Source organism: Theobroma cacao, chromosome 10 (genome assembly GCF_000208745.1).
Source record: "Theobroma cacao cultivar B97-61/B2 chromosome 10, Criollo_cocoa_genome_V2, whole genome shotgun sequence".
Taxonomy (NCBI): domain Eukaryota; kingdom Viridiplantae; phylum Streptophyta; class Magnoliopsida; order Malvales; family Malvaceae; genus Theobroma; species Theobroma cacao.
In genome coordinates, this window is record NC_030859.1 from 10,618,966 (window position 1) to 10,631,105 (window position 12,140).

The 12,140-nt window shown below is 32.6% G+C and overlaps 1 protein-coding gene and 1 long non-coding RNA gene across 3 annotated transcripts; one reads left to right on the forward strand and one right to left on the reverse strand.

Annotated features, from left to right (window-relative positions):
• LOC18586741 lies at positions 643-2,817 on the forward strand. Its single transcript, XM_007010278.2, has one exon. The coding sequence runs from the start codon at positions 663-665 to the stop codon at positions 2,688-2,690; it is 2,028 nt and encodes a 675-aa protein (XP_007010340.2). The 5' UTR covers positions 643-662; the 3' UTR covers positions 2,691-2,817.
• Positions 5,450-7,141, reverse strand: LOC108663686. 2 transcript variants are annotated; one of them, XR_001929695.1, is made up of 3 exons: positions 7,103-7,141; positions 6,325-6,400; positions 5,450-5,490 (listed from the first exon to the last, which is right to left on the reverse strand). It is a non-coding gene; the product is annotated as an uncharacterized LOC108663686 (long non-coding RNA). The 2 variants fall into 2 exon arrangements; XR_001929694.1 differs by lacking the exon at positions 5,450-5,490 and adding an exon at positions 5,761-6,024.

The window sequence follows — 12,140 nt, forward strand, 5'->3', positions numbered from 1 at the left end:
ACACAATTAGATAATGCTGCAACTATGTACAATTAGAGAATAAAGTAATCCTTCTTTTCTTTTTCTTTTAATCCATTGCTTGTTTTGGATGTAAATGTTTCTGAGAAAAGATAAAAAAAAAAGAAAGAATAAAGTAAAATTCTTTCCTTCAAGGTGATCCATCCATTTAGAAAATTGTATATAGTAATAGATGTTAAGTAAACTTTGAATATACTTATCTTAGTATATACTGATGTTAAGGAAAGGACTATATATTATCATTATTTAGTCCACTTCCAAAAACCTTAGAAATATTACTTTAAGCATATTAGAATATAAAAAAAGAATTTTAAATAATAAAAAATAAAAATAAATGCTTTAAGCCATTACATTACTTTTATGCAAAAATTAAATATAATCATTCATTAAAATTTATTTTTGTGAGGATTATTTTACAACTTAGAAAAAGGAAAACAAAAGAAAAGCCTAAGTAAGTAGGAGTCATTCGCATTAATATTTATTAGTGTTGGTGTTGCAAAGTTTGGATTGTTAACACACACAAGAAAAGAATAAAGAGAAAGAAAAAAGAATAACAAGTTTTTTTCTTTGGTTATAAATGTTGATCAATAGCCTAATCTTTCTTTCTATGTCTTTCCTTGCCATCTCAAATTTATTATTTACTTATGGAGAAGGAGAAAGAGAGTGAGAGAGTTGAGGAAATTCAACATTTTAGCCATCCACATTCCTTGGTAGTGTTCAATGATGAAGAGCAGAGTGAAAAAAGTAAAGAAGCTCATTGCTCGGCATGTTTGGAATTGTTATTGGGCTGCCCAAGTTTTGGCTGTGGAGAATGCAAGTTTTACCTCCACAAAAAATGTGCCGAGGCACCCTCCAAAATTAGTGGTTCCCCTTTTCATCGTAAGCATCCTACTCTTACTCTTAGGTTGTCCTCCATTAGTTGCGATTTGTGCAAGCAAACACGTAAAATGTTTAAATATTGTTGCACTTCTTGCTCTGCTGCCCTTGACATCAAATGTGCTTTACTATTGCATAACATGGTTGAAGATTTTCGTGAGTTCAAATATATTGGTCATGAACATCCATTGACCTTCTTTGAAAATCTCAAAGATGAACTCAAAAGAGTCGATTGTCACTGGTGTCAAAAACCTGTGATAGATTCCGTGTATGTTTGTCTTAATTGTAGATTTTACCTTCATAAGCAATGTGTTCGGTTACCCACTCAACTTTATCACCCTTGTCATCGCAAACACCTTCTTTATCTTGAAGATGATCACCTTGTTTGTAGGCTATGCCAGTGGGGCCATTGGAGTTTGTTTTATCAATGTCTTCCTTGTAAGCTTGATATTGACATTGAATGCGTTCGGTCAAGGCCAGGGTCTATTATTGAATATAATAGTGATCATGAGCATTCATTCACTCTACTTGTAAGGAATGATCCGTTCATTTGTGATGCATGTGGTACTGAGGGAAATTATTTTTCCCGTATATGTTCTACATGCCACATTATGATCCATGAAAAATGTATTTCACTGCCACGCATCATCAAAATCACACGGCATCATCATTATATTTTTCACAACTATTTCTTTCAGAAACAAGATCTTGAAAGTCATGGTTGTGGAATTTGTCTTAGTGAAGTGAAAATAGAGTATGGCAGTTACAAGTGTTTCAAGCAAGATTGCAATTATGTTGTCCATGTGAATTGTGCGTTGGAGATGGAGATGTATGATATAATTGATCAAGTAAATGATGAAGATGAAGAGTCTATTGAAAATTTAGCTGTGAATTCTTCCATCACTTGTGTCATTGAAATGAACCAAGAAGGAGAAGCCGCAAAGGTAAAACACTTTAGCCATGATCATGACTTAACATTAGGCAACAAGATCAAGGAAGATGATGATCAACGTTGTGATGCGTGCATGCTATCCATCTCAACTTCCTTTTACTACTGTTCACAATGCAACTTCCTTCTCCATAAAACCTGTGCTGAATTACCCAGGAAAAAGCATCATTGGTTTCATCGATCTCTCACCACTCTCAATTTAGTGGACATTTACAAATGTGATCGGTGTATGCGTCTCTGCAGTGGTTTTGTTTACAAGGATGACAAAGGATATGCATTCTGTCTAAGGTGTGCTGGAACTTCTCATACTCTAATATGTCAAGGACACGAACACTTTCTCTTTTTTGATTTTAAATTCAGGGGGCAATGCAGCGGTTGTGGTGCCACTTGCGAAAATGGTGGATACAAATGTAAAGATTGCAGTACTTTTGCTTTGGATGTTGCTTGCATTACACTACCACAAGCAACTCGCTACAAGGGTGATAAACATTTTTTAAAACTTAGTTTTCATGATGAGCTTGATGATCCAGAACAATATTACTGTGACATATGTGAAGAAAAAAGAAATCCAAACTATTGGTTTTATCATTGTACAGTTTGCAATAACTCTGCTCATCCAAAATGTGCTCTTGGAAGATATCCATATATGAAGATCAAGAGAGGGATCACTTTCCCATATCACCATCATCTACACTATCATCCTCTCTTTTTTGTCAAAAAAAGTTATGACACCTGCTCTTATTGTCATCAACTTTGTCAAGATGTAGCTCTTGAATGTACAGTTTGTACACCCAACTTAACCATCCACTACGATTGTTGGGACCGCTACACTCACCGAGTTTGTTAGCTTTCGTATAAAGTGGGGGTTGCATTTGAAAAGAGTGCTTGATTGTTTTTCATTGTATGGGTTTATATTTTCCATTGTTAAATGAGCTTTTGTAGCAATAATATCGAACTTTAAATTTGTTTTGAAAGGAATTTGTTATTGAGCCATAGCCGTTTGGGCTATCATTGTTGGTTTTGCTGGCATTTAGGAAACTATATATATTCTCATTCCGAGTCTGCTCCTACATGTCTTACAATTCCTAGAGGCTCTCTCAAACAGGTTGCTTCAACCTCAGTCCCACTCTTGTTTTGCTGCATTTGAACAGAGCCGTGATAAAAAAACTTACATTTCTGTACAAGGATCACATACACATTTTCTAATTTGAATAGTAAAATTAAGAAAGCACAAAATGAAACAATATATTTTGCAAAGACTAAAGCTATCTTATCCCATTTGAAAGTTAGTTCCTGATAGGTTTCTTAGTGGAATTTCCTCTTAAAGTTACCTTTTAATAAATCCATTCTTACAATGACTAACGCTAACAAGGAAGTTGATAGTCTTTAGCTTCAAAATGAAACTAGTTCATTGGCAACCAAGGGAAACGGTAAAGAAAAATGGAAGCAAGAAAAACCAAAAGCTTTCAAGATTAAAGATTGAAGATTAAAGTAAAATTTTCTTCTTCCTTTTGTCAAGTTTCAAGATTAAAGTTCAAGGTGCATCCATCCATTTAGAAATCTTATTTTCTTATATTTGTTTTCAGGCTTATTATGAACACCATCCATTTCCATTTGTAATTCACTTGATTTATAAAATTAAATTATTTTTTTATCATGATCATCCAATTCTGAAAAATATCTTTTTAGTCATTATCGTTGAATTATAGGTTTTAGTAATTTAACAACTTAACAATTAGATAAAAAAATCTCCACTTGTGTGACATTTAAACTTGAGTTACCCTAACCACGTGAACATGTCTTTTTCATAAAAAATATTATTATTTTTAAATTCTTTTTTTAAAATCATTTTTTAATTTTTTTAACTTGGCAAGAATAACTGACATGGATGATATTCGCATGGCAAGAGCAGCTAACGAGGTCAGTGATGTGAAATACCACGTGAAAGCTTGTCATTTTTTAATAATAACATTTATTATCGCTGGCGATTACAATGATGTTTTCTAAATTTTGGGTTATCAAAACAGAAAATTTTTTAAAACTTAAGTGATTGAAAAAATGTAATTTACTCTTTTATATACATTATAATTGTAAATTGATTACAAAAAAAATATAAATGGTAATTCCAATTTCATTTTCATTAATTTCAATTTGTTGCCTTAATAAAAACATATAAATATTTCAATTCATTTTCATTACTCTTCTAATATCACATGAGAATAAAAATGTTTTTATCAAAATTTAGTTTTTGTTGCCAGAATCAAAATTTGTTTCTAAAGGATTGCACATAATGATATTAAAGAAGAGAATTATTACAATTATCTTGTGTACTTTCAGAAACCTTAGAAAGACTATTTCCATGACATTAAATTTGTAAATACTAGAAAATGCATATAATTGAGACTATTTATACGAACCCATCAATAAGAATTTGAGACTCTAATTTATTAAAATTTATTATTGTGAGTATTGCTTACAACTTAGCAGAACAAAAAAAAACATATAAAAAAAAGCCTAAGTGACTAAGAGTCATTATTATTAATGTAAAATACTAATGTGTTTGGAACACTTGATGCTGACTGGGAAATTATTATTTCATTGTGAATCAATAGTAAGTGTTTGGAACGAATTCCAATGTCTTGACTTGGAAATTATGGACTTTATTCTATTCTAGAAAGATGAAGAAAATAATTAATCCAACGATTTATGTTAAACATTTTACCTTAATAATATTTAATAGTATTTTTATCCATTGGTTGTTGGCTTTAATTATTTGTAAGGTGCAAATGTTTTAAAGGAAAGACCAAAGAGAATAAAGTAAATCTCTTTCCATTCTCATTTTTGTCAAATTTTTTTATAAATATATATTCTTGGTCAAAAAATAATTGTTTTTACAATTATAGCTTTTTAATTATGTACAATATATTAAAATCTAACCTATGCATTTTATTTAAGGTGATAATGACAAGTTCTTAAGAAAATTATACAAAAAGTTAATGATAAACACATGTTTGCCATTTTCCAAAGTTTAAGTTGTCAAGACCAAGTACTCATTTCGAACCCATGACAATCGCCGCGACGTCCCGATAGACATTCATTACACAGAATGCCAACCGAAACCTCGCAAGGCTTTAATATCAGTTTTCACACCTCCCTTGTGAGCAACAGTTGTTAAGTATCATGTTTTGAGAGATTACAAACTATTTCTAAATCAAAACAATAGAAAAATAATTTTTTTCTCACAAGGGCATTTTGGTTATTTTTTCTCAAAATCTCGAAACTAGCTAATAATGTAGTATGCGAGTGGAAAACACATATTTCATAATAAAAAATAAGTTTAGATGTCTAAAACATTCATTTGAAGTGAAACTATACCTATTTGAATATAATAAAAATATTCAATAAAATATTCTATTTTCTTATAAAACAATATTTATAGAGTTACCGGTAAATAATTTTTGTAGCGTAAAAGCTAAATAAATTTATACATACTGTAATACAGATAACTAAAGCATAAGATTTAATTTACAATAACAAGTGGGCCCCCGAATAACCAAAAGTAATAAAGGCTGTGAACTTACAGTTTGGAGGATGCAAATCCAATGGTAGCTCTCGATGAAATGAGCTATCTACCGATTATCCTAAGTCTGAAAGGGGTGGAAAGGAGGGTGATGAGATTATATAATCCCAGTAAGTAAACAAACATCATCCAAAATATCTAAAGTTGAGTAAATGGAGACGATTAAAATATTCCATCTCAATATGTATTTCATAACATAAATATTCATTTCATTTAAATAATCAACATGGTTTATGAGTATCTTAAAAGCTTGGCTCCTGCCAAAATCATTCTCGGGGATACCTTGGCCGAGGCATCTAACCGAGTCCGCCAAGGCTGTTAAAATTTTTGTATACCCGTAAACATATTTTTAATTTAAAAAAACACAGCCGTTCCTTGCCGTTAGCGGAGTTCATCATCACGAGGTGGTTCGGCATGATGTGAACTTTAACCATACCTTAAAAGATACCCTACGTGCCTCTCCGACCGAGGTATATATATATAATCAAATTCAGTGCCCTTCTAATAGGTTGGTCCACAGAACCCGCCCACTGCAGCAAGCTAAACCCACCATACAATAAAATTTTGACAGCATGACATGACTAATACAATACTATCCAGCCTGTAAAGGTAAAACAGAACAATTCATACAGTTCACAAAACCACAACCCAGCCAGTCATGCCAACACATTAACATAAGCCATAAATTCAAATCATAAATTTACAACACATCAAGGGGTCTCCAATTACTCTATTTTCAAAATCATCATTCAATTTCAAGATAATTTATAAGATCTTTTCATTTAAACACATTTTGTTTATCAAACATAAAGATTTACCATTTAAACTCATTTTCATAAAATTCACCAAAACTGAATAAAAACATACTTTAGATAATTAAAATGATGATAAGGTTACTCACTGTATCAAGAGTTTGAAATACTCATATTCTTAATCCTCTGACACAACTTATTTACCTTTGTTAGAGGGCTTACCACCTATATACAATACACGACACATAATTCAATATACTGTGTCATACCATTATAAATCTATTTCAGGCTCTTTACTAATGCATGAAATGGAATGCAAATTGTTCGGATTATCGTCTAAACACGGTATTCTACACAATTTCAATTGTGTACCTAAATAAAACGGTATTGGCCTAATTCGATCTATCACCCGATTAATTGGCCAATATGTCCAATTCAACACCAATTAACTCCATTTTTCTACCAATTAACTCCATTTTTCTTCCAATTCTCCAAACCATCAAACACAAGTCAAATAGCATAAAATTTAGCCAAAATCATCTTCACATTTTCTCTTGAGAATTTCGGCCACGGTAGGTGCATCAATACTATGATTTTTCCTACTTGATTTTCTCACCATAATTCATCATTTCCTAACCAATTCACTTGAAATAAAATCAAATCCACCATCAACACTCTACAAGAAAGATTCGGCCAATGATGAACTCATGAGGAATATGTGAATTTCAAGCTTAATTCTTACACTTAACACCATAAACAACTAAAAACATCCATATATCTTAAAAATCTATCTAAATCATCATCAAATTCTCTCTCCTAGGGTTTGATCAGCAAGATACCCATCATGAAATCATGTGATTCAACCATGGAAAATGCAAAAGAATGCATGGGAAAGGTAGATCACAAGTCAAAATCAAGAAATTTTACCTTTGATTGCTTGATTACTTGAAATCCACCAATTTTCTCTTGAATTTTCACTCTAGGGTTTTTGTTCTTCTTTTCTTCCTTTGTTCTTGCTATGGCCAGCCATAAGAATGATAAATGGGCTGATTTTGTGCTAATTCATAAGGAAAATAATAAAAAAATAAAAGCTTGACACTTGTCACCTTACCATTGGTCCATTTTTAAATTCTTAACTATTAAGCTTTCTTTCTCCACCACATAAAATCCTTCAATTATCCATGATAATATTGGGTAAAATCCATGTGCTGGACAATTGTTGGGTGGTGTAAAATTACAATTTTGCCCTTGGGGTGGCAAAATGACTATTTTGCCCTTTATGCTCAAAAAATGTCAGAATTAAAATTTTTCACTTCTCAAACTCAAATTATGTTCTAAATAGTCAATCTTAATCAAAAAATTCTTCCAACATTCCAATTTTAACCTCAAGTGATAAAATGACCATTTTACCCCTAGGTCATGAAAATTCTAATTTAACTCTAAATCGGTCCTCGAACTCCGAATCACCATTTTAAGTCATTTTGGGTTTTAAAATTCTCAATTTCATCTTAAAATCTCTATTTGGACTAGTTCGAGGTTTAATTCAACTTAATTGTACCATTTGGTATATTGTCGTCTTTTAACGATTTTCGAAGTATCCAAGTAAGCAAACATGCATTTTTATATAAGAATGGCATAATAAACATATTGTAGAGTCGTGCTTGACATAAGTATTTAGTTTTTGACATAATTTATGTTAACTAAAATCATAACAAGTATGAATGATTATAATTCCTTAATACCATTGTATGTAATTTTATTGCTAATTATTAAAGTCAAGTCCGATTTTGGACTTTAATGAATATAAAAGAAATTAGAAATAAAGCAATTAAACAACTTGAACACTCATAATATCCAAATATGGAGAGCACTTAATCATTTGGCTCATTGATTGGTGCATAATCCCTTCCTAGAAAGCATGGTTCGAATCCCTTTTCCCCCAATAAAAAAAAATCCAAATATGAAGAAATTGGATACAACAATACCACCTAACACAATTACAAATTCGGACCTTATCTTTTATTAATCTCATTTGACTTTCATGAAATTTTAAATAAAAATTTTATTTTTAATGTATTTTGTATTAAAATTAACTTTTTTTAAAAAATTCATGCCTTTTAATGTCGAAAAGTAAAAGAGAAATCTTGAAAAATAAACTTGAAATATATACCCAAAAATCCATGCTTTTTTGTCCCAAGTGCATCTATTTTTTTTTTCCTTTTCATTGATCTTGATTGGCATCATTGATTAAGTTGACTGTTTGTCTTGTTTGGGATTGGTGGTTTTGTTGAGGCTGTTAAGCTTATTAACCATGATAGGACAGTTGATGAAGGAAGAGGATCCTAATTCGGACAGTTGAGCACTTGGGCTATTGGACCTTTTTGGCAAACCTCTTAAAATCATTCTTGCTTTAAGATTCAATTGGAGTTTATTCTTTTTTACTTTCATTTAATTATTTAAAATAATATTGCTTGTTATATCAAATTTGTATAATTTTTTACTTCGTAATTAGTACCTTTCTTAAATTAAACTCTATTTTTTTTTGGACAAAAATGCACTGATATTAAGCATTAAATGTCGTCATCCACCAATCAAAGGTTACACCTAAATATTTGACTCATTAGTTGGTGCATGATCTCCTTGCTAAAAGTACAGGTTCGAATCTATGAGACCTAGATCTTTATAGACTCGTAACTAGGTATAGACGCGATGACACGGGTTAGGGGTAATTTCGTCATTTTCTTAGTGAGCCCCTAGAAGTAGACTTTCAAACAATATTGAGGCCTAAGTAGGCCTGAGGCATAGATGAATGATGAAAATAAGGCTAAAATGACGAAGGAAATAAAAATAATGATGATTTTCAAGGTAAGGGCAAAATGGTCATTTTTCATCTCAAGTCAAAATTTTTTTAAGTTTTCGTAAACCCGAGTATTTCTAGACTATTATGGACTTTGTCTTGATGTCAAAAGAGTAAAGAGATTGCATAAAGGATTTGAGGAAGATAAAGCTAACTTGTTAAAGGCATTTTCGTAATTTAAGAAGAGATTGGATAAGCTTGAGCTATAAATATCATTCTTTCCAGCAGCTTCTTCTTTTTCTTCTTTCCATCTCATGTTTGTTTCCCTCTCCATGGAAGTTTGTTATGAAACCTCCATAACCTCTCTCAAAATAGCTCCAATTTTCATGCTTTTGTGCACTTTTGCATAGAACCTTTGTGCTCTTTCACTCTCTCACTTTAAAACCCTTGAAGATCTTACTTCTATACTTTCACTCACTAGCTAGGTGTTTAGAGAGAGAAAGAGGGAACTTCTAAAATAGCTTGGAGGAATTTTAAAAAGGAATTTCATTATAATCCACCAAGGTGAGTGATGAATTAGGAGTGGTTTTAAGTTGTTGATAATGGCTAGTAATTGAAGTAATGAGTTATGTTATTGCTGAAGTTGTTTATCTATTTCTAGTGTTACTAGAGAAGAGAAACTAAAAAGCTAATCAAATGGTAATGGGAAGGTAGATAGAAAGGGCTATTGAAGTTTGATTTGGGAAATAGCTTTTGGAGCAATATTAATGTAAATTGGATTGGCTGTGATGTTTTTGGTGTGATAGGTTCCAACGAGGCCCCTCAACCCCAATTGGACCATTAGGGAAGTTAGAGTCGACTAAAGGTTCAACAAATATCGGTGAGTGAACTTGCATCAAAGTGTTTTTGGGAAATACATATGTGTTGGGATGAAACATTTAAATGATTTTACTTGGCTTTTCTTTAAATTATGCATGAGAATAAGCCTTTGATAAATTGTCTCTAAGTTTTGATATGTGGCTGTTATGGATTCATGTACTACTACATTATGTTGGTATATATATGTGTATATGTTGTGCATTAATGGTTGACATTGTGTGATAATCATAACCGTGAGTGTGCACGATGTGGGGGGATGCACATGCTGGTGATGACGGTGGTGAGGGAGATAGATGGTGATATTGCCCGTGTGCACGATGTGGGAGGATGTACACGATGGCATTAACTGTGCACGATGTGGGGGGATGCACGGGATGACTCCAACTAGGTGCACGATGTGGGGGGATGCACATGAGCTGGGTGAGATGGGATGGTGTACAAATTGATATATGTTTAGGTATATGTATATGCAATAGAAAGACCATGATTATAATATGTGATTGTATGGCATGATGAATCTTGAAAATTTCCCATTTACTTACAAATTGATTTTATTGCAGCATTAAATGGATGTTTAGTACAAAGGAGGTCCCTCATTATTTAGATTCCTTATTTCTCGTTGCAGCGAGAAACTTTCTATTTTGCCTCTTGAATTTTGCTGCAGCGAGACTGAGTTCTTGTTGCAGTGAAAAACTTTATGTTTTGTCGCTTGAATCTCGCTACAGTGAGAAACTTTCTATCCAGCATGCTACCTTGTTGGTTTTTGCCACATTTTCCATTTCTTTAACATCATGGTTGAGCATGGACTTCCAATATCAAGGAATAAATTAATTAAGTTCGAAATGAGGGGGTTTGGTGAGAAACCCTCGGCCACTTGAGAAACCCTCGGCCACTTGAGAAACCCTCAGCTAGTTGACAATTTGAGCCAAATTTCGCTGCAGCGTAAATTCATTCTCACTACAGCCTTTCAGCTGCAGCGAGGACCCGTTGTTTTACTTGACTGGACTTGCTTGAATACTATTAAAGTTTTCACTCTTCGAATCTTTTGTTGTGTATGGACCCTTTCCGTCAAGTAATTAATTCATTAAGGGTTTAATGAGGGGTTTTAATAAGAACTAAACTAAATTGCATTGCTTTTGAAAAATAAATGCATTATGATTTCTTTAAATTTTCCTTATCGTTTGCTTGTTCCCTTCCTTTGTTCACTCACTGGGTTTACACTCACCGTTTTCAACTTCATGTTTTCAGATCAAGAGGTAGTCGGTAACCAGGTCGAGGTATTCGTATCCTTGGAAGGTATCTTGGCATTCCGTAGCCGCACCTTCACCTTGGTCACTCTGCTGGAAGCCCAGAGTCATTTTTGTTTGTAAATTCGTACACGTGATGTAAAGTACTAAGATGTAGGCCTTAGACCATATATGTATATTTTGATTGGTAAAGCCACCATGAGTGGCAATAGTTAATGTTATTTTGGGCTAACATAAATGCAGTTTTTTGTTGTTATAATTTACTATTAAAGTATTTAAGGGTTGAGATTATGAGATGTAAATGTAAGAATAGTTGACGGTATGATGAGCAGGAGTATACAAATAGGCTTACTTGGGCTTAGCGGGCTACGTCCATTGGGCCCATGCACCGGTCATGGCCTGAATATTGGGTCGTGACAGAATCCCCTTTTCCTCAATTGTTTTAAAAAATCCACCAATTGAGGCTAGTAAAATGAAAGTTATAACAAAAAATACAACCTTATTTGTAGAAAAAAATATTCTAATATCCTCAAATTTTTGTTCAATAATGAGCTTATTCTCTTCGCCACCAGCTCTTCACTAGGTATTTTGTGCCTTAAAACTAGACAATTTAGGCATTAATTACAAGGAAAGTTCTTGAAATAATGGCCATTGACTAATATAGCCACTACTAAAAAATTAGGTTTTACTGACTGAAAATTTCGTCAATGAAGGTGTGCATCTGTCAATGATTAATAAAAAATACCCTTATTGGTAAAAATTTTTCATCAATATTTAAAATTCTGTCGGTAACTTCACCGACTAAATTTTTTGTCACTATTTTAGTTGGTAAAGAACTTGATCCGTTGGCTGAAAAATTCGTCAGTGATGTAAAAAATCCGTTGGTAAATTCCATCCGTAAAGTCATCGACTGATACTTTACTGTTAGTAAATCCGTTGGTTAGTTCTAGGGAATTCCTGATGGAATTAGTAACTAAAATTTGTTTTATGTTCCGTTGGTAATGTGCATTATTTTGTCGATAATGAAGTAAATTTTGTAGGT